At 34.2% G+C, this 24,666-nt stretch overlaps 2 protein-coding genes across 2 annotated transcripts; both read left to right on the top strand.

The window, feature by feature from the left end:
* The first annotated feature begins 904 nt into the window (after positions 1-904).
* Positions 905-19,332, top strand: LOC140757991 (uncharacterized). Its single transcript, XM_073093931.1, has 3 exons — positions 905-1,072; positions 11,787-15,152; positions 18,047-19,332. Exons 1-3 carry the CDS (start codon positions 1,052-1,054, stop codon positions 19,115-19,117), a joined length of 4,458 nt encoding a protein of 1,485 aa, XP_072950032.1. The 5' UTR covers positions 905-1,051; the 3' UTR covers positions 19,118-19,332.
* Positions 19,333-22,444: 3,112 nt separating this feature from the next.
* Positions 22,445-24,297, top strand: LOC140745607 (uncharacterized). Its single transcript, XM_073077574.1, has 2 exons — positions 22,445-22,780; positions 23,052-24,297. Exons 1-2 carry the CDS (start codon positions 22,769-22,771, stop codon positions 24,177-24,179), a joined length of 1,140 nt encoding a protein of 379 aa, XP_072933675.1. The 5' UTR covers positions 22,445-22,768; the 3' UTR covers positions 24,180-24,297.
* Positions 24,298-24,666: the final 369 nt, after the last annotated feature.

Here is a 24,666-nt window from a genome sequence, read left to right as displayed (position 1 = left end):
CATACATAAGTATACAGCACACACGGTTATCTTTATGAATAACTGTTTTACTAGTTTTCCGACTGTATTGTCTTATTTTATCACTCTACAAACATTTATACCTCATTTACATTTCACGTCAGTTGAAAGGTAAGAGTTTAAAGACGAAATATAGTTGGAAAGGTGTTCAGTATATTATAGACAATATTGAAAGTGGTTGACCTTATAGGGAAGCGGTAAGGTTCGTTCATTGGGATGCTGTGCAAAGCGCGTGGAAATGTTCATACTGGGATATAAACGGTGGTGCTTCTCAAACGTTCAATTGTAATATGATAACATAGACTAAATAATCAAATATAGTTCCGATTCACTTTCTCTAATAATTTAATCAGAAAAAAATTACTACATGTTAGAGTAAAAAATACTGGACATTATGTGCAATCATTCAATAAAGTTCAAAAGCAATTGTGTATTTTATTACTGGGACCGCACTATTTTATCACGGTAGACTAATGCGGATTATGTGATGTTTGTTATGTATTAATATTATATTATTAACAAGATTTTTATTTTCAGGTTTACTGTGTCGCTAGCTGAAAATGCTAAACCATAAAAATATCTAAGTTTAATGTTATGTTTTACCACAACAAAAAGTAAAATAATCGAGTAGGTTGGTTTATCCAAATTGTATTTATAAGTACGCTGTAACTTTTGAAATGAATAATTAATACATAATTCATATTATGTACGTCACATTTACATGTACCATATCTAAAATAACTCAACTAGAATAAACAAACTACTTGTCATTACACTTTGAGAACCAAGATCCCTGAGCGAGTGTGCACGCCGTCCGTTGCATGCACCCATTGCACCGCACACAGACACGCCGCCACGCTCCGCTACCCCCGTATATAAACCTACCACAGAGTAGCCTTGAACTTCATTTCACCAACAACACTCAGCGAAAACCACCCTTCGATTTTCAGTTGTGAATACGGACTTTGTGTGAACTATGTTGTGTTGGAACTGATCGGTGAAAACTGTGTTTGGTGCGCTGATTGACTTTAAGATGAAGGCCGTACTGCAAGGGGTGAGTTTCAGTGTTTGAAGGATTAAGTTTAATACTATTTAATATTTAATGAAAATGATGATAGTTTTGAATGTCCTTTAAAATTAAAGATCTGTTTTTAGTCAAAATGTAGACATATTTTAATACACAGAGACTATGCATTTAATTATGTCACATTAATAAGCAATAAAATGTGTAGATTTAATAAAATATGAATATGAAATTGGTCTTATTTTATTATTATACGTTTTGATAATTATTACTTTTCCATAATTATATACGTAAGTAACATAAGAACAATTTAGTGAAGGACTTAGCTTAAATAAATCAAAATATTCCCAGAGTCATAAAGCTGCCTGTGTTTGTGTGTCATACAAATAAAAGGTGAGAGAAATACCTAGACTCAATGCATAAATCTAAATTTATCATTAAAGCGTCTGCCTGACCGAGGCTCGAACCCGATATCCGTTGCATGTTAGTCCGGTGATCGCCATTACTTATGGTTGATTAATTTACAACATATCCGCGCAAGATTGCCTCCTGCCTACAAGCAGCAATATTTCCTGTTTAATATACCATCTTTTCCCGTGGCTAGCAATGTCTTCCTTCAGAAAATACCATAATTCAAACTTTCAGTATATGGTGTTCAGTTGCAACTTCTTGTTATGTTGTACTTAGTATAAGGTCTCTCTTTACACGAGCCATTACGACGAAGTTGAAGAAGTTATAGATTAGTGTCCGTCCCTACTGTTTTGAATGTTTATTGTAGGCTTCCATTCAAAGATAACCAATAGTGACGTCATAACGTGTCCTTAAAAGGTTTATAGAGTCCCTAGAGGTCACCCACCCTACTCCAGACGCATCCTTTTCAGATCGATTACGATTCACGTATTTAACTATTTTGAGGGGAAAACATGGTTGTAGCCGTATGACTGTTTTTTTTCCGAATTAGAGCCTTGTAACTGTTTTATACCGAAAATACAATAGGTATTTCTAATAACATTGGAACCACTGAAATTTGGCGATTAAATCGATAGGGTCACAATCAATAGGGTAAATGAAGGTGACAGAGACCTATCGTGCTACACTCTGTATAAGACGTTCTAATCTTCAAATACTAAATCACAAATATTTGTAACTATTAAGATTTGTATACCAAATTACGTTGTGTCCAAGGTTCAAATCCTAGGAACGCACCTCTGATTTTTCAATGTTATTAAGTATCACTTGCTGAAAACGGTGAAGAAAAACATCGTGAGAAAACCTGCACACCTGAGAGATTTATATTAAAAAAATCTCAAAGGTATGTGAAGTCTACCAAAACGCACTTGGCCAGCGCGGTGGACTATGGCCTAATCCTTCTCATTCTGAGAGGAGACCCGTGCGCAGCAGTGGGACAATAATGAGTTGATGACATGACGATGACGTCCTGTGTAACTGGGTTTCTAAGCCATTTAAAAAGTAACATGCAATTCATTTCACTTGGCTATGCATTTTATCTCGCGGTAAGAATCTTTGAAGTTAATTACCGTAGTTTAATTGGATACCTCCTGACACCTAGCGTGAAGAAAGTAAAACAATGGTTGGCCGTATGATGGATTAACAATACGTGGAATAAAGATATTGTCATTTTTTACGCAATTACTAAAACCCGTTTTTTTGTGGCTGGTGAATATGTGTATATTGTTTCTTCATTATTTATAAACATTTTTATCGAATACCAAGTAGCTTGTAGCCGATTACCTAGTAGCTTGACTCTACATGTTACAAAATTTATTTATGTTTGGTATTAGTGTGGTATCTATTTTTACCCAACTGTCATAAAATTCTCGTGTCACAATGTTAGTTACCATACTCCGAAACGGCTTTACCGATTTCCACCAAATTTTATATGCATATTCAGTAGGTCTGAGAATCGGCTACTATTTATTTTTCATACCCCTAAGTGATAAGGGTTGTCCCCCCTAACATTTTTTTATTTATATGGCAATACAACGTTTTCCGGGTCAGCTAATGTTTGTATATGTCTCATTCTTTGGCACTTCCTACAGCCGAAATGATTTGACGGATTTTGACATATGAAGTGTCGCAGGATACGTTTAAGTTAGTTCAGTATGTAACCAAAAGCTATATTATAGTTAAGCAGTAGGCTTTCAGTTTTTATAATAATAAGTCTTGCTAGCTTACATAATAAGTCAAACGTAGAAATACGTGATTAAAATATAAGATAGTACTTAATATTAAATACTGTGTATTTCGACTCTATATATTTTCAAAACTATTTTATCTTTAGAATCAGTTATTTTCATAATAAAATATATGTAGAAAACGCATAATAGATTAATATGCATAGATATGTGTTCCTAATTAATTTGTAGATAACACATGATGATAATTCTAATATATATAACGTGCTTCTTTACTATCTATATCTAGAATTTAATTTGCTTACGTGTTTAATTAATTACTTCTTAAGAAATAATGAGTTATAACGAAAGAAAATGAAATAATAATAAAATACAAAATACACATGAAAATAAATACTATTCTACACTAATATTATAAAGAGGAAACCTTTGTTTGTTTGTTTGGTTGTAATTAATAGGCTCAAAAACTAATGGACCGATTTTAAAAATTCTTTCACCATTCGACATACATTACCTACAAGTAACATAGGCTATATTTTATATAAAATATATTTGATACAAGGTTTGCCGTGTTAGCTAGTACTTTATTAAGTTGCAAAAATCATGATGGCTAGACAAATAAACTTATTCATTTTAGTGTTAACTACACTTTTACTTCCTTCAACACTTAACAATGATCATTATTCAGTTCTAACAAGTAGTCTTACAAACAGCTTGCACGGTATACTTAATTCGCATTACATGGGCTACCAGCTTTCCTATAACTGAAAGGCGACATGATTGTGCTTGTAATAATGCACCCTGCAGCGTAACAAGAAATTATACACAGCCCACGGATATTCTTTAGTCAATTATCGAGCAAAATGGACTTATGACAACTGACTAACAAGTGCAAATGATTGATTGGTCCCACGGCGAGCATCATACCCTTATTAGTCAGTTAGTCACTCAACTACTTTACGAGTTACGAGTAAAAGGGAAAACTGTTCTCAGTTGAGTGACCATTGACTTGGATGATAGTGAAATGGAAGATTCTTTTCCTTTTTCCGAGCTTTATATAGCTCCGCTTTTCGTTCGAGTTCGTGACCACTTGCGAAATCGTGAATTGGAAATTTTATTGCTGTTTATCGACTCTATAAGGTAATTTTGTGTGGCCTAAGGCTTTTCTAACCGATTCTGGAAATATAGTTAAACAATATTGACTTTGTAGTTCTCATAGCGTTTAGGAATGAACTATGACTTCTAAAAGTAGCATGCAGTCTTGTTGATTGCAGTCTTGGTGTTTATCCGTTCTCTGAAAGTGATTAATTAGTTTTTTAATAGCTATAAATATTGTTAATACAGAATTTTGTGGCTATAATATATGAATTTATGTTAAGATTATGTTTTTTTTTTATTGTTAGATCTTGTTTATCTTGTTATGTAACAAACTTTGTCTGTAGAAGTCTAAATTCACATTTAAGAAAAAAGTAGACTTTTCCATATTTTAATACGTTTTGTGATGATTAATATAAAACAAAGAGTGTTATTTTTTTTCGAAGACAACAAATCATTTGTTTCCGTAACTCAATACCATTTATGTATCCCATTAACTTTTGAATGCGTTCGCCTACTTTCCTAATATACACATAATATTTAAAATTTATAGCAGGTACGTCTCTATATGTAATAGATGTTATTAACGATGTTGTAACGATATTTGATAACTTAACGATGACGCCTTCTTACCATCAGTGGCCACCGTCAACATTTTGACACCATGTGGACATTTAATTAAGCTTGAGGCTTTGCTAATTTATTCTTGATTTTAAAGACTTGTGATATAAAATGAGATTTTACAGACCTATATTTTTTTATTACTTTTTCACTATAATCTTAAAAGCTAAAGTATGATTTAAAAGATACAAAGATTAATATTATTTTCAGAATTTTCATTTTAATGAAAATTAATTTTCATCGGAAGTCCATTTTTTTTAAAATGCTTACATACCTATATGAATTCTAGTCTGGTTAATCATCTTCATCAATCATTTATATTCTCAATGATAGGCACAGGTCTTCTTTGAAAAGGATTAGACTATAGTCAAGACTATAGTACAAATTGCTAGATCACATACCCGAGGTAATTGGGCTCATAAAACTGTTTTAAAATATTTACGACAGTTATACAACTGTTTCATTAAAAGTTCACATAAAAAAGTAGGCAAAGATGGGCTTAAAGGCATGTATTATAAAACATTACACAACACCAGACCAATTTAAGTACCACCATGTCCCACTTAGGAACGGGGCTATAAATCTACTTTTTACGTAATCGCCATTTACGACTTTCCATAATATCAGAGATAAACTTAATCGTCTATAAGTAAACAAAACGGAATAGATTTGCACTTATAATTACTGAATAAATATCTATTAATATTCAAAAATTTAAGATAAAATCTTTGAATGGGACAAAGTAATTTAAATGAAAAATACCTTACCTTTGCTTTTTTATATCTCTACAAAGCAATATTTTATTTTGGTCGTAAACTTTCATGTCTAAGGTGGATTAATATATTATATGAATGTACACTAAAATATGAGGACGTTTCTCTTATTTACGTCACGGTCGTCTATAGCGTTTTTTACCACCCCTAAATAGGTATTTATGCGTGATTTATTGGCAGAATGGTTACCATAGACAACTTATCTAAGAATAAGTACCTATGCAAATAAGTATTTGTCGCACTACAATACTATACGTTATACCCATAGAAGAGAAATGTTTTTTTTCTGTTCCATGGTTATACCGGACCGCTGATTGACTTGTGGGATTAACACAAGGTATATTTCAATTAGTAGCAGTCTGATTTATGATTTTAGTTTTGTTTTAATAACAGAAACACGGGTAAGTAGTTCTTATTAGTGATCGAAGGGTAAGTACAACAAAAGTTGTGACAGTTCGTATTAAAACGCTGAAATCTACATTGATAGCTCTACATCTGAGCGATTTGCGAAAGGATGCTAATTTTAAAAATTATTTACTTATTTATGCTATTTTTAAATGTGTATCGCAAAGTGATCTCGATAACGAAAGTGATTTTGGAGTAATTTATTAAAGAAATGTAACTGGAATATACATAAGTTTTGCGCAAAAATCAGTCTTTTTGTTCAAATTTCTATTTTTATTGCCATTCTACTATTAATTTAAATGTATGCTCTAAATTTTACCGTTACATCAGAATATAACTGAGTTACTAAATTTGCATTGTTGCGCATATTATACAATATATTTTCTTGTATACATAAAAAAGGTATGAGTCACATAAATAAAACACGACACATACGGAAATTTTCAACAAAACACAAGTTGCACACACCCCTGCGATCATTTACAAATACCTCATAATACCTAATTCATCTGTATTATTCAATAAGAGTTTAATAATAGAGTATATAAATAGTTTTAAATACAAGAATTTTTCGACACACTAAAACTCATAATCAATTCATTCATAAAGCTTGAGTCATAGTAGTTCTAAGATCATAAAACGATGGTTATGTCTAGACTAGGTGTCTTGACGACGCGGTAGTATGTAATATTAGGAGAATTACAAGGTGTATCACAAGGTGAGCCGTGAGCACCTACTTACATTATATTTTTGTCAGCAATTCAGTCAATTTATCGCCGTCAATCAACGGACAATATACTACCATTCATTTGTCTGTCTCTCTGGGGTATCTGTTTCGATTATAGTCTCAGATATAAGACAATGAAATTTAGTTGTCTAGTTAAAAATGAATATGCATTTTATTTAATGTTAGTAGTCTTTAACGCTTGTAGATTTAACAAAAACACCAAATAATGTATTAAAAAATATATGAGTGTCAATTTTGGTTAGCTTGAAACAATTTGCAAAAATACGAGTAAGACTAGGTAGTCAATTTATATGCTCTGGAAATTAGTTATTAAGGAGGTCTTAAACCAGTACTTCCAAAAAAAAAAGTGTGGCGTTTTTATGGTTGTAGCCGAGCGACAGAGTTCTTATTAATACCATGAAAATTAGCTGTAAATAGCCTTTAACGAATTCAGGTATACTATTCATAAGTTTACGCAATTGATTTATCGTTATAAAAATAGAGGATGATCAGTTTAATATGTAATAGCTAAAAGATAAATTGATTTCGTATAAAGAAAACAAGAAAATCAATTAGAACGGCGCTTTTGTAAATAAAAATAATAAAAAACACAAACAAAACGATGACTTAAATAACAATAGAAAAAATAATTTAGACGATTCATTTGTTTAACTCCTCAAATAGTCGATATCATTTTGCAAAAAATAGTTCCTGAGTGTAATGCCCGATGAATGTAACATTACAATGTCACACATAAAATACTTTTTAGAATTATTAATTTTATTATTTACCTTTTATGAATATCTTTATCGTATATTTTTATTTTAAAGCTTACATTTAAGTACTAATTAATATTCATTGTATTGCCTACCTAATTATCATTATACCATATATAATCTATGTTAAATCAGGTGGTTTCTCAACTGCATTTTGACAGATTACAAGTTAAATATAAGTCACGGACTCGAAATTTATAGTTTTAGGCAATTCGTGCAAGTTACACCATTCTTAATATTCAAATCGCTTGGAAAACTACTGTAGCACGATACCCATCTTAACTTTTATGTCGTAATATATACAAATTAAATTAACTACTTAATAACTAACGTTAAGGGCTACTTAAATTTTAGAGATTTTGTTTTAATTTGTGACAGTAATTGTGTTCCGTAATATGGAAGTATTTAGGTAGCATAATAAAATTAATTGATAGACTTCACACAACATTGAGAAGGTTTTTACAGAATTATCAGGCATTATGATTATGTTTATCATCAAAATGTTTTTCTTTACTATTAATATAAGTAATGATATGTGACAGATCAAAAATGATAGGCCATTAGTACCGGGTAGGTACTTAGTATGAGATTTTAAGTTTTTACAAAAATGACTGTTTTTGTATTTGTTTGCCCATAAATTTCTAATCAGCGGAATTTATCAGAACTGTTATTTTTGTAAAAACGTAAAGACTCATAGTAAGGGTACTGAGCTTTTTTGACTTCTACTTTTACAGTGTCATAATAAAACTATGTAGTAAAAAACGACATCTTAAAATATTCAATTTGAAGCAAGAGCAATCACTCTCTTCAACCATAATAAGGATATTTACGTACAAACAAATTTTCCTATTCTATTTCACAAAAAAAGATTATTGACGAGACCCACGATCGACTTTATTACCTACACTAAAATCAATCACGACTTTGTCGTCACAAGTAACACAACATAACTCACTGAATTTCCCTTTCGTTCCCACGTACAAGCAACCCAACAGGTAGTAGTCCGCGCTTTCCCTGGGTGCTCCCCGGGTGAAACGTGGTCACGGAGGCCACAAAGGAGAAACGATGCGATCCTAAGCGAAGATACTTGTCGCGCCGACCTCTGACTTATAATGCTTCGGGCTTGCGCATCGTTGATTCATGTTATCTGAAAGTTAATGCTAATATTTGTTGTATGTTGTTTATACAGATAGCAAATAAGAGTTTAAGTCCTTGTTTTTTTAGAATTTTGTTGATCATTCGCAGTGTTTAGTAATTCACACATACTATTCGGCTCTAGTGGAATGTTAGTCTGCACTTCTCTTTTATAAAGTCGGTAAAGATAAAGAATTCTGAAAAGATATTCTGAAAACTATACCTGAATTTGCTAATAGTTTTGTTTTGTGTCTGGATTATTGCGTACTTGTCTATTAGTGCGTTCGTGGTACACGTGATGATTTTTAATTCTTAAACACACATTTTTTATTTGTTTAGTAAGTTAACTGATTGGTTTAATTATTAAGCATACTGAAACACATATATAATTATTTACCTAATAAATGAGAACAAAGACAGCTTGTCGCCTCAGCGTGCGACGTTTAACTTAGCCTAGAATTGCAATTATGCAAACGTTGCTTTCTGATTAGCATATTCTTTAATATTCTGCGGTTTGGTTTAGTTTGTTCAAATATTACATCAAATACAAATAAGATGATGAATTGATCAAGCAGATAATTTGACAGCTTGGGCTGCCTACGCAAGAGTTGAGTATGATTTATGGCGTTTTATATCCTCTTGCTTTGTTTATAGGACGTATAATAAAGCACTGATAACCTAATGGTGTCCTGTTTGGTTTCTCACATATCTTCTTTTGACAGCGAAGTAAAAAAATATACAGATCTACCAGAACCAGAAACATCCCTGAGAGTTCTGCAAATAATGATATGCAAAACTGGTAATTTTCTTTTATAGTCTAGAATAAGTCATCTAGTCTATAAGCATATAATTATAAGCAACCAACGGCCAATCTTAGGAACCTGCAATTGGTACATTTAAGATAGCGTCAAATATAAAATTTTGCTTTGTTCCTTTTCTGGGCGGCAAATGCTCGCGCTCGGGACGGCATAATTTTTTCTTTAACCTTTCAGAGACCATCTCAAGTCGGCGCTTTCGTTAACACCCATTTTGCTCTGCAACTTTCAAAAGGTTGTCCATGCTTGGTCGAAGGGATAAGTTAATGCTAGATTACTAGACGTAAAGCCTTTCCGTCAGACCTTTGATTCACATTGACCTTTGGGTATTGCGTCTAAAATCCATTTATAGGTTGCTATTAGTGTAATATTCATCGCTTTCTAGCTAAATGACTCACTGAATATATATGTTGAATTTAGTTATATAATGTGATACATTCACTTTTACGTTCATCATCCTACAATGATAGATATAACGTTCTTTGTTTCTGAAATTATCAAATTATTTGGTGTAGAAATTTAGGTTCATATCAGTGTTAAAAATGTGTATAGTTGTTATTTATAGGTATACTTATTTCTTTGGAAGTTTAGATAGTTATAGCTGAATTTCGTGTAGTTCTTACGATATTTTATAGATATTTAAGAAACACGTAACTTGAAAGTTCACTTTTTTAAATTTGCCACTACAATGGTTTTTGTTCAACAACTTTAATAACATTTTTTTAAATTAAAATGATGTAAAGAAGTCCAACGGCTTGTGTCATATAAATTAAAATAAACTCTTCCTTTTTTAAATTAATTGTTGTAACATAAATTTTAATTTATTGAAAATACACCACGTCCTAATCGCATAAATTTACTCGAACGGATATAAGTAACTTCACCGTTATAATACGAAAGGGAAACTCGTTAAAGCTTCTTGGTCGGCATCATCAATTTATTACAATACGGAAACGATAAACAATCGCATGCAATAGAAAGCCCTAAGGATGCCCGAGCTTTCGTTTCGTGAGTTAGCGCACGGAACGTCGAAGGGTGAAAGGGCGCGTCGTTCGGATCCATCCGGTGACTCACACAACATAAACCAAGATGCATAGACTGATAGACAACTAATAGACAGTAATAGAGACAGCGCATAGCTAATTAATAGATGACGCAGATGATGACGTATAGATACACTCTGTCTCAATTTCGATTTTGATTTTTATTCAGTTCAGATTTTTCCGTCGTCGTGGACCCATTACTTTTCCACTTTCTTTTGACGGTTTGAGTCTTCTCTCGAACTGAGAAAGATAAGGCCATTTTCCACAGCAATGCTTAAGTGCAGATTAGTAGACTACATATTTTTGTGAATTTTTTAAAGAGTAAAATATGCATTAAGAGTATTGTAAGATAGTCTAAAATATTTTTTGGAGTGATTTACTTGTTGATAATCAACATAATAATGAATGCGAAAATACTCTTATTAATTTTTCTAACTGACATAGCGATATAGACATGCCATAATGTAATGCAGTATATCTCTAACTGCTGTTAGAAATGTATAAAATTTTACCTTTCAACTTACTTTCTTATCACAGATAGGTTCACTATTGCGGCTCTTAAATAGAATTTGTAGCTACGAGAATTTCTCACATGCTTCTAGTATTTCTAGTATATGCATATTAACAGTTTTGCGGAAAGATTTACCGTTCGATTAATTTTGAACGTTCTCGAATACTTATAGTTAAATTTAATGATCTTAAATAGCAAACTAATTTATCATAGGAATATTAGTTCTCAGTATCAATAATTATGCGTTTAAGGGTCAGTTATAAGCTTGGCTCCATGATAATTATTCTTCTGAGTAGCTGACGTGAAAGTGAAATTAATTTAATCGGAGGATGGGATTCATTTATGTGTATAAATGGTGCGTTGTTTGGATCGCAGGCCACTTTGACCCTTGCCATACGGGTATGTGGGAGGTATGAAAGGGAAATTTCAATTGAATGGGTAGTCAGCTTAATTATTGTTGAGTGTTCTGAGGCCTGCTTTAAACATCATTTATCCATACAACGCTTCATTATGCTACGAAATACAACACATTACATTTACCATAAAACACTTAAGGGACTAAAGTTTGATAACATATCTTTAGGAATTTATCGTTTTTAAGTATTAGTATATGATTAGTATTTGTCCTAGTACTTAAGTATTATTTTATATTTTTAAATTTATTAACAGGTAATCTTTTCTATTTCAGATACGGATACTAGTTGTAATATTACTTATCGAAAAAACCTGCTGCCAAGATGGATACAGTGATCAAGATATTCTTCGTCTACAACAGATGGCTGCCAACGACGGCCAGATTGAAACCATTACGAGTTATAGCACTAACATCATACAAAGAGATCCATCCAGTCATTCCATAAGTTCTGTTAGTGTACAGTATCATATGACGGACGATGCTGATAAGAACGATGATAACAACCGAAGTGACCGTAGTAGGACGAAAAAGGTATATCGTATCAAAAATCCGTTTCAAAGGCAAACAGACGAAGACGAGCAATTACAAGACGGTAAACCACAAGATAATGGAACAGGAGCTAGTAACCAGTATGCTGCAATGCAGTACTCCCTGCCACCTGAAGATTTTTTGCAACAAATGAGGGCCGAAAATCAATATCATCAACAACAGCAACAACAACAACAACAACAATCAACACCATCTTCATCATTAGGTTATACAGCCACACCACAACCACAGTACCAGTATTCCACAATATCTACTTCTAATTACGATTTCAGTAATCAACAGCAAAATCAAATATCTCAACTGGAGCCAAAATCTCTAAGTCAAGTTTATCACTCAAACACGAACAACTTTCAATATAACTCTCCCAACTCTTTCGGCTTAGACATTGTACAGAGTACTCCATCACCTATATCACAATTTTTATCAACACCTTTACCTAACAATCAATATTTGGCGACTCCATCAAATACATTCGTTTCTAGCTCATCACCAATGTACCTTTCTAGTCCACCGAGCATGCAACAGTATGTTTCGTCACCCTTATCAAACATTCAGACAGGATTACCAGAATTTAATAGTAATCGAGTTACTACGACAATTGGAAGTAACTCTTTAAGCTATGATAATAATGATTTGAATAAAAAAATGCAAATAGATCATTATGATAATTCTGCTAATGGTGTTCGATATCCCATACATCAACAGTACGAATATTCTTCGTCCACTTTGACGCCAAGTTCATCCTTTCCAGAATTTAATCGAGATTCTTGGCAAAATAGCCTCAATAATGGTCTAAATTCAAAGTCAGCACAAGAACTTACACAGTCACAGTATCAAAATTTACGATATAATAATAATAATAACCAACAAGACTCTAAACATGATACATCTTATGATAACATAAATAGTGACACACACCGCGTGGGAAGTCTGCCATCAGCGAATAATGTGTATCTAAATTTTGTTCAGCCAGATTATCAGCTATTAAATAGTTTAAAAAGTAGAGCCAGAGAATACGAACAAGAAACTCCACAACCTGAGTATTATTCGCATGGCGATTACGGTTGGAAGCTTTCTGGCAAGAAATCCTTTGTAACTCAAGAAAGTCCAACGCAAGCTAATTATCCAAGATATCAAATACAACAAGCTGATAACAATCCAACAAGTCAAATGAATTTCCATTTGGACACATCAAAGTCATATAATTATGACCAAACATCAAAGTCAAGTTCAGAAAAATTTGATGCCCAAGAATTTGCTAAAGCTGCGGCTAAAGCACACGAACAATACAAACAGCAACTGGAGGCCAATAATTATCAAACAAGTACACAATATAATCAAAATCTTAATATGGGATCGAGCAATATTTTGTACGGTAACCATAATGATAAACAAAAAAATAAGTTATACAGTGAGGGTTTGGGCCAAAATTCTTACTCACATAACAATCAACAAAGTGATTTAATTACGTTATCTCCATATTATTACACCAATATCAGGGAAAATTCATTAGACACAAAAACAAAACAGCCTTTTGATCATGACAAAGCCTTAAAGAACATAGTTCCCATCGATGTATCGAACGTAGTGTCAAATTCAGAAAACCAGGTAAGATTATCGTCACCTTTCGAATCTAATAACAGATATAGTCTTTCAAATTATGCGAAAGAACAAAGTGATCAAAATATTAAACAATATTATAAACCTCTTACTGATTCGTATTATAAAGATAAAAATGCAATTTACGGATTTAATATAAAAACAAAACCCGAAGATACTGTTTTACCAAACAGGGTTAAACAGATCGAAAGCGACATACAGTTACAAAGCAAACCACAACAATCAGAATCATATTACAGTCACGGCACTTACAATGACAATAAACGCTTTACTGATGATACATCACAATCACATTACATAAGTCAACTAAATCATTATCAGGATAATCTTCAATCATCGGCCAACGTACAGCAACAAGGTGTATCACGTCCTGTGAATCAAATAAGTTCGGATTTCTCTAGTATATTAAAGCTTAACGATATACCTTTTCGATTAACACAGGGCTTAAGTGCTGATTCCCTACGGTTACATAATAACAACTTCGATCAAAGTGGCATACCGACCCCTCTGCCAGTCAGGATTAATCAAAACGTCGATAATCACCAAATAGATGTTGCAGCCAGTATTCTTAATAAATTAATGTCAAATAAACCAAACAGTCTTACAATTGGTAGACCAGAAGTAGACTTACAAAACGGAAATTTGTTGACTACATTAAATGGGTTCAAAGTGTCTAATCCCTATAACATGGACTTAAAATTAGTAGCAGATATGTTAAAAGGAAAACCAACAATTGATGAGTCTAACATATCACCTCTTCGAGATCAGTTCAATAAACCAGTGCCTCTTAAACTCGATATATCTCAGTTGCAACAACTCTTGCTGAAAAATGATGCTAATTTAGGTTTAATAAGTAATGGCCATGGTTCTCTATCAAGTCCTTTTTTCGAAGTGTATAATCCAAGTGGATACTATCAAGGAAATAAATATTCACGTAGCCAGGAAGAAGAAGAGAATATACCTATAGCCGATGCGTCGAGTAATCATCCGATAGGTGCAGTTATAGAAGAAGACGATTCAATAAGTGGTCAAGATGTTAATACTGGTTTGGATACAACTGCAGTAGATGATGATAGCGTTTCAGTAAGTCTTACTGAAGATAGACCCAAGCAACCATATAGCTCAAGCTTTAGGGCATTTGTTGAAAGACACAGACATCCCAATTCACTATTATCAGGCCGGCATTCAATTAAAAGAAAATATCCAAAATCAGAAATGGATGAGCCTTACCCTTTGTTAAAACCGCCACCCCGAACATCTCGGAACAGGGCATATCATAATAATGCTGATAAATCCACTAGAAGACGACGAGTTAACAAACCAAAAATTTTACGCATTTTTAAAACGGAACCGTTATTTGAGGCTGAAAATTCTTCAGAAGATGAAGACAAAAATTCTGTTACAACTTTATTAAAGCCGCCGCCGCCAATTGGTGAAGAAAAATCAGACATCACAGATGATATGGAAGGAGCTTAAAGATTTTAGGTATATATGTTTTTAGTTTTGCAATGTTACACTATATTTTCTATAATGCTAGTTTGTGTTATATTTTAGCGTATCATTTTATTAATCCGTCTATAATTTAATATTTAAAAAGTGTAAAGTCTTAATTTGAAAAAAAAGGAAGTCAATTTAATTGTGATTAACTTTTCATATTTTTGTACTCGTACTTATTTTAAACGATATTCTAAGTTTAAACTTTAAATCCTAATCGATCAATTTCTAAAATATATCTTTTGTTTTCCTAATTTTAACGAGTATAGTGGTTTTGGTGCTACAGAGATTTGGCATTTATTCGTAAAGTTATAATTATAATAACGTATTTGTTTACAACTAATAAGAAATCACTGTAAATATGTTGCTTTAGTTTTAAGACAAATTATTTTGATAACTTCAACAAATTACATTTATAATTTGTTAAATATGTTGTACATAAACACTTTTTTACTTTTATAGTAATCTTGTTATTGTGATAAGTTATGTTAGTTGTTGCGTTGTTGTTATAATTGTTAAAATAAAACGTAAATATAGTAATGTTAAAATGTATAAATTGTTTACTTTCCATACTTAGTCATTACTTTGTTTGTTGACACGACCGCTTAAGTTAATTGGTTTTCTTTATAGATTCACCTATACAGGTGGATATCGTGTTTGACTTGCTGTGATTTATAGTTTCATGTAACTAACGTGGTATGGATCTCATCTGTAGCACGCGAAATGTCAACATACTCTTCAAGACGTTTAAAAGATTTAATCATTTGTTCAAACGCATTGTGAAAATCATTGATCGCTGGTTTCTCTCGATTGATGGTAATGATCTATAATGAAGACGAATGTCCTCGAGATCGCGTTACGCAATTAGCGGATAGGCGCGTTAAATAAGCTGATTAGTAATTCATATTATTTTCCATTTCTAGTTTTTCTATTCGTTTGCATATTTAAACACGAAATCAGCGTGTTTCTGTAGAAAAAAAGAACAGATGTGTTGATTGATACACGATAAAATCATGTCATTTGAGAGATACATCATAAGATAATATACCGAATACTTAATGTTTTGACTGTATCAAAAGTGGTAAATTAAATTGTTACTCCGATAATACGAGTATTTGTAGTAGATTGAAAATACTTAGAAGATTGAAAAAGATTTTCTCAAAAACGTGTTTTAGTAATGTTTGATGAATAGGTAGTAATTGAGTAATATTATTTCATTTATTTGTATTCTGTAATTGTTATTATGACTGTTACTCGTAGTTGGAAGTAATTCATATTGTTAATATGATTTATTACATTAATAATAATTAATATGAATAATGAAAATAATGAATTTTGCATCAGGTACTCTGCTCTTACTCTTAAGTTCTTATACAATGATTAGTGACCCGGCCCGGCCTCAACAGATTTAATTGTAACGTCCTTAAATTACAAAAATCGTACAGAATAGTGTACGAGAAGGTGTGATTCCTTTAATAAATAATATTATACCATGCAGTGTTGCCATGACAGTGTAAAGCTGTCGTGTTGCGTGCGTCTCGCTTTCTGAACCGCGCCGCAGCGGCCACTCCACTTAAAATATTTATGATCGAATTATGAAACGCACCGTTTTTCTGTCGCTACCTCATCTGCTACATCTGTCGCTTCATTTATTGCGTGTACGAATGATCTATGATTAGTAACATCGAGCGGTTCGTATGTTACAAAGTTAACAATAAAGATTACGATAAAGAAAATTCTCGTAAATATCATGGATCTGACATGCCGTGAATCATATCATTTGTTAAAATAACAATTGGAAAGATAAAGATGTTGATGAATTACCGTTTATCCACTTTGATTGCAATTTTAATAGATTTTGTAATATATCACTTGATGCACAGAATTTACTTTTGTATTTAGGATTTTTTAAACTTATGAAAGAGGAAGCTTATGTAATTAAGTGTAAAAAAGTTTCAAAATAATATAATCTTTGAATATAAATTTTAAATGTTACATCATTTTTACGCATTTACCTTATTTTAAATATTTTATAATTATTATTAAATACGTCAAGAAGATCCTGAGATGGTAAAAAGCACATATAAGTTTAAGTTTTCCTTTAAATTATTGAATTGTATTTTCATAAGTTTTATTTAGTCGCTCTTGTTCCAAAAAGGGATGGCGGATAAAGAACGGTTTATTATGTCTTAAGTAAAAACCAAATCATTCTATACTAAACTAAATTGCATTAGGTAATAAAGGTGTTACATACAGTTCTTTATAGTTCGGATGTGCGCGGCCGCTTGTTTTCGAGTAAAGTGATACAGTACATTGTAACTCTGTTTTGGTTAGGTAAGCTAAGTCTTTTTCTTAGGTCGTTGTGATTTTAAGTCTTAGGTATTTAGAGTTCAACAGAGATATTAATGTCGTTATATCTATGACCATAAGTACAACATTCCAAGTTAAGTTGTTGATATCTATATAATTTAATTTTATTTAGGAAATATATTTTGAAACTATATATTTTTATAATTATCATAAGTATCATAATACATGTATGCTATGATAGTGTCTCTTCATTCACAAAGAAATCAATAAACGATGCGCCCATATTCCTTAGTAGGACAGTTGTTGGGTAACCAGCTGTGAATTAATTCAGTTGAATTTTATATCCGTTAGAATAGGAAAGATATATGTATAACCTGTTCTCTACTCTCGATCTCGAATATGGGTCCGACATCGATATAAATATGAACGAAATTGCCAAAACACCACAAACAAGCTCAGCTTGTCGTAGAAGAGACAGGTATTATCAGTGGCCAGCGATTAGCTAGTCAGCATGGCTACATTTGTAAGTAATCAACTTATCACGTGTCAATTTTAATTAACAATCAACGACAATTCCTAATTTTAATGTTTACTTTCAGACGAAGTTGGTTTTGTTAGTCACCCTAGTGAGCAGCAGTTATGCGGGTTTCCTGCACGGAAATGATCATCATGAGGTTGTCGAAGATCACGGTCATGCTCTTCCCGCAGCGCCGTTGACTAGCCTGTCGGCACCGAGTGCGTTGGCTGCAAGTTCAAGCTTCTCACCCAGCTCTTTCCCCGTGGGATCACTACCATCTGCCACTTACTCTGGAGCTGGATTAGGTAGCAGTGTTGCCCATGGATCATTTGGAAGCATCAGTCACGGTTCTGCTGGCATCACTGGCGCTATCTACGGAGGTAGTGGTCTAGGCGCAGCTGGATATGCTCCCAGTTTCTCTGGAGCTGGATTTGCCAGTGGTTCTGCTATAAGCAGTGCTGGATTCAGTGACGGTTTTGGCGGTGCTGGTCTGTCATCTGGATTGGCCGGAGCACCACTGGGAGCACCTGGCTTAGTTGGAGGAAATGGCCCACCACCTGGACCCAAAGCGCCTGTCATCAATGAAATCCACGGTCTGGCTAACAGCAATGGAGCACCCACTCAGTACCGCGTCCGTGAAGAGCCGTACCAGGTCCTCCGTGAAGTGACCCACAGAGTTCCCCAGCCAGTTCCAGTTCCCGTGCCTCAGCCCGTACACGTCCCCGTTCCTCAACCTTACCCCGTGCAAGTCCCAGTTGTAAGGAACGTACCCGTGCCCGTTGTGAAGATCCAACACGTTAAAGTTGACAAGCCGGTGCCTTACCCCGTTGAGAAGATCGTTAAGGTCCCCTATGAGCGAGTGGTCGAAGTTCCCGTTGACCATCCCGTGCCTGTGGAGAAGATCGTCGAAGTCCCTGTAGTGAAGTTGGTGAAGGTTCCAGTACCGGTCGTGAAGTCGTACCCCGTGCCGGTGGTGAAGACCCTTCACCACAAGGCTATTAGCCACAGCCACGGCCACAGCTACGGCCACAGCTACGGCCACGGCCACAGCTACGGCCACGGCTACGGCCACGGCCACGGCCATGGTCACGGACACGGTCTATCCCTGTGGTAAAAATTTACAGTGGATATTGTAGATATACCTCAAGAATTCTGCCTAATACCTCTACCTAGTCCGGTCTGTTGTAAATATTCATGTAAGCTCATCGAGAGGCTGCAATCTAGGGTGATAACTAAGTCATTAATGTAGGAAAATGAATTGTTTATTCAATTTCGTTTTGTAAATAGTAATATAAGTTTTATTACTTTATTAAAACGATTATCCAAAGACTTCTTCCTTTTATTTAATACCTGACATGAGTAATAATTTGGATTTAAAATAAATGGATTTTAAATCCAGACACACTTTGTAATAATATCTTTTTAAATACACTTTTTTATACATAACATTAATAATAAACACACAAAGAATAAGAGATAAGCAATGTATTAAAAAGTAGAAAAGTTTTGAAGATTGTAGAACTTGTGGGTTTGACTGACTTGTGGGAGGGACCACTGCCTCTCCTGAAAACAAAAGGTTTTATATGTTGCTGTAAGCTTGTTTGAAGGGTGTGGTAAAGGTGATATACTACCCTGAGGAGTTCTAACTTAGTCCTCAGGACTGAGTCGTCCTAAGGTAGAGTTTCATTGTTATCTGGGGTTGATTACAAATGTGCATAAGCTGTAATGATCACTTACCATCTTATGGACCGCTACTACAGGGATCGAACCCGAAATGCTCCACGTAGCAGACCCGTATGGACACTTTGCCATATAGCTTATCATGAGAGGCTTTGGATTTTTTACAAATATACCTATATAAAATCGTTCCAAAAAGACTACGCTCTAAGCTGTACAACGAAACTAGATCAAAAAATGATAATGGGCCGTAGTAGAGCTTTTACTTGTTCGTTTACAGTTACACAATAAGGTTCCTTGTGTGCTATAACATACAGGCACACCCGCCTAAGCTCAAAACACATAATTTATATACCTAATTGTAGCGTACATAAATATAGAGAAGTTATAACATATGTACATTATTGTACATACTACATAATACAACAGGTTTTTCCATAAAGAGGTTAGACAGTAGATTCAAGTACAAGCTCAGATAGCTCAGCTTTTACATATTAGTGCTAATATACATTGAACTTGTATAATTGATTTCCATAACCTTTCGGTAACGTATAAGCAACACGTTTCAAATGAAAGCTTCAAGTTCAGTTCGTTAGACTTATAAGCGCGAGACACAAAAGGAAAAGCTATCAATCCCTTTTAGGTCTTATCATCGCACCCTCGACACACCCTTTGACTTGAAATGTTACGGAGTATCCTTATGTGGTATTCTATATGTGGCATCGGTGCAAATAACTCTGCTTTTGAATTTCTATTAATAGTACCTTAAAGCTCTCTCTCCATTTCTGATACCTGTTTAGTCATTACTGTTAGGTTACGTATATATATTTTATTAATTACATTTAATTTGTGGACTTTAACACTTCTAAGCTTATAATTGATTGCAATACAAGAGCTTTATGTAAGAATAGATTGTTAGTTATTTTAGTTTACTCCTACGTTCTATGAATTCGGCACCATTTGGACTGTCGCTGTTTATAAAAACGTCTAATGGTGAATATATAAGATGTGGAATGAACTTCCTTCTGAGGTATTCCCGGAGCGACATGGGGCTCTTCAAAAAAGGTGTAAAAAGCGCTCTCCTCCACAGCCGGCGATGCATTGGCGACTCCTCTGGTGTTGCAAATGTCCATAGGCGACGGTGACTACTTCCCATCAGGTAGCCCGTCTGCCTCATCGTTTAGGTATAAATATTTAAAATATATATATATATATATATATATATATATATATATATATATATATATATATATATATATATATATATATATATAATAAACTAGACTTACCTTTAGGACAAACAATATGTACTTTCTTTTTAGGCTAGAATGATACTTTGTGTATCATAAAATTTAGATAGGCTTTCCTACATCGGGTTAATTAAAGGCATTGCAATTTGATACAGTAACGTCAATCTTCCTGAAATTAGTAAAAGCAAAAATTGTATATTCCTATTCGATAGAGGTTTTGTGGATACACTTGTGGCAATAATGAACACACTTGTCATTGCAATCCGTGACCATTTACTTACAGGTCTGACATCGGGTAAAATGCAATTTTTTGGGCAGGTTAGTGCCATAACAATAAAAATAATAATTCTTCATAATAGCATTATTTACATATGTATGTTACTTACACAGTTCTATTTTATGTAATAACTAATAAGAGTATCAAACAAACATGTAACCTCGAAACTGCTGCCTATCTTCATGTGACATGATCGGTCCGCATAATTATACTTAGAATCTATAACTAATTAAAAATACATTGCTCTCTAAAAACTAAGAACACCTTATATAAGTAAGTTTCAATCTTTAATTCAGAGCGCGGTTAGGCGAATACTGTTACAGTCAAATAGAAATTTGTGTACTTTAGATAATATTCTAGAGCTTATAATTTAATTGGCACCATTCTGTCACCGCGTTATCAATTGTGAACCTTATCATTGCATATCCGCATAAACAGAGCCCGTGCCGAAAACTAGTTTAGGCCGAGCCCAAAATAAAAACGATTATGATTACGTAAGCATTGACACAGAAGTGCGCCGGAAGAAATCGCAAATATATCGGTCACTCGATATTTTATTGCTCATCTACATTCCCACGACGCAGGTGAAATTAATAGAAAACACACCAGTTTTCTATTATAATTTTATTCGTTCGCAAAGGGTCATGTTACGTAACAACTAAATTGGAACGAATTTTAGTGGAGTGAAATAGGTCGAATGCTAATTTTATGGCCTGTTACCAAATATGGTAAGGTTTGATAATCTTTGATTAGTAAATAAATCGGATTTGTGACGTCGCGTAGGGCTTTAGTAAAGCTTTGTTTGAAACGCAAGTTTCTAGTTTTGACCATGAATTGATTGGATGGTTGTGATCGATTTTATTAGTACACAGATTTAATTAAATTTGCACATGGGTATAAATTTTGTTTTTGTTGTCTTTTTACAATTACTGTTGAAATCGGTGTATTACATGTATTTGTTTAAAATTTATTGCTGGAAAGTGAAAATTCATGAATATATCCAACACAAAGTATAAGTTACATTTTTATGTCACACTAAATTTATCAATAACAAATGTATGAACTCCTTTATAATTAAGCTATAACAATATTATACCCCCTAAAACATGGAGATGTTATAAATTGATAGACCGATGATATTCCTTTATTTAAAGCACATCTATTATATTCATATAGACATATCATGATAATTAGAAGAAGCATTATTTTTAAATGAAAGTAGACGCATTTATGTCATATTAAGTAAATTTAAAACACATTTGAAGTATGGCAACACTAACAAGGCTATCATCTGCCTTTAATCCAATATTACCATAACCTTAGGAAACATTGATTTAATGCTCCCGCGTTTAGCAAATTAACATAGAAATATTAGAAGTTTCATATCACAACATATCAGAAGACCGACTTAATTTATTCATGGGCGTAGTATTGGAACAGCCGCGTCTATGTCAGTATAAATATGTGGTATCGTTACGTTATCACATCACAAACCACCCAAACTCGGAACAGAAAACAACAAGCTCACCTGAGCTGGCTTTTAGGCGATTAGCTAACAGCCATGGCGTTTGTTGTAAGTCATCCATGACATTAATGTAAACGTAATCGAAAATGGTTTAATTCGACTAGTTTTAACTTGGTGATCGAAATTCGACAGTAATCATATTTTTTTCAATTTTCTTATTAATAACACTTAAGCTCGTCAATACCTCATGAAAGAAAAATAAAGAAATTTAGTAGACGAATAACAAAGAAAAATGTTCACAATAATTGTCTTAGCTTATTTGAATAATTATGATGATCCTAATGAAAATTATGTTAACAATGATAAATAATTGTTTCAGGTTAAGGTGTTGTTTTTGACAGCGTTAGTTTACGGATCTAATGCCGGAATACTATCAGGTCACCATCACGAACATGATTCCTACGTATCATCAGCTCTGAGTGCCCCATCAGCTTCATATGGTGCACCATCCACCGCCTACGGCCCTCCTGCGATCGCTAGCTCTGCTATACATGAAGTTAGCGCCCCCGCTGCAGTTGAAGAACATATTGGTGGTGATGCGCACGTAGCTGGCCCACTGCTTGATACTGCCTTGATTGGTCATTCTGGCAGCAGTGCAGCATTCAGTTCAGGAGCATCTTTCAGTAGTGGTGCCTCCTACGCTAGTGGTGCCTCCTACGCTGGTGGTGCTGCACTCTCTGGCGGTGTAGCTCTCGAGGCTGGTTCAGGATTAGAAGCTGGTGCGGCTCTTGCTGCTGAAGCCGGACACAGTGAAGGAGCGGCTCTTGGTGCTGCAGCTTTAGCTGGTGCAACTGCTATTGGAGCATCTGGCTTCGCTGGGGCTGGCCTTGCTGGAGCTAGCCTTGCTGGAGCTGGCCTTGCTGGAGCTGGCCTCGCTGGAGCTGGCCTCACCGGACCTGGACTCACTGGACCTGGAAGTGCTGATGGCGGCCTTCTCTTAGGCGGTGGTGCCCCTGGTGCGGACGGTCCTGGACCCAGAGTGATCGGTACTACTGTCAGAGTTGGTCGTCCCGACGCCGCTTCCACCAGATACGAGCTTCAATCCGTAGTTCAGAACGTGATCCGCCGTGTTCCCGTTGAGGTTACTCGTCACGTGCAAGTGAAAGTGCCGCAACCAGTGCCTGTGCCTGTTCCCCATGAAGTCCGCGTGCCCGTGCCACAACCTTACCCCGTCCACGTGGACGTAGTTAAGCACGTCCCATACCCCGTATACAAAACCGAGCACGTTGAGGTCGAAAGGCCCGTGCCCGTGGAAGTAATCAAACAAGTGCCCTTCGAGGTAATCAAGAAGGTGCACGTGCCTGTTGAAAGGCCTGTGGAGGTCATCAAGAAGATCCATGTGCCCATTGAGAAGCACGTGGAGGTTCCCGTGGCAGTGTGGAAGCCATACCCAATCCACATCATCAAGCACGTCACACACTACAAGAAGAAGAGCTGCTGCTGGTAAATGTATAGGAATCAGTTATGATTGTGCCAAATAGTCAATTTATAGGTTTGTAAATAATAGTCACTAGTTGTACAAATGTAATATACATAGATAAAATAAAACGCATATTTTTACATATTTTTTGTTTGTTTTCCCTGTATTTTTCAGACTGCATTTAAGTTTACGCATCATAGATTTTCAATTGAAAAATGAAAAACTTTTGATGTTAAGACACTACTTAGTATCTTAATTATAAAATTACCACTATTAGATAAACAAAGCTTCAACTATATAGTAGCAATTTATTAATTAATGTTAAAATTTAGTAAATATTCCTTCCACTCCCTAGGTAGGTATTATTATCATTTTCCCTTCGACAAATTAGTTTATCACTAATTTGCAACATTTGTACGTAAGGATTATGAAATCGATCATTTTTAAAATAAGCTAAATTACTTAAAAGTGCCTAGATGGTCTAGGCACTTTTAAGTAATTTAGGTAATTATTT

This window comes from Epargyreus clarus, unplaced genomic scaffold (genome assembly GCF_041222505.1).
Source record: "Epargyreus clarus isolate Ecla_fem2 unplaced genomic scaffold, WU_Ecla_fem_2.2 ptg000001l, whole genome shotgun sequence".
Lineage (NCBI taxonomy): Eukaryota > Metazoa > Arthropoda > Insecta > Lepidoptera > Hesperiidae > Epargyreus > Epargyreus clarus.
The sequence above is the reverse complement of the archived record's forward strand: the minus strand, read 5'-3'. Positions and strand labels throughout refer to the sequence as shown.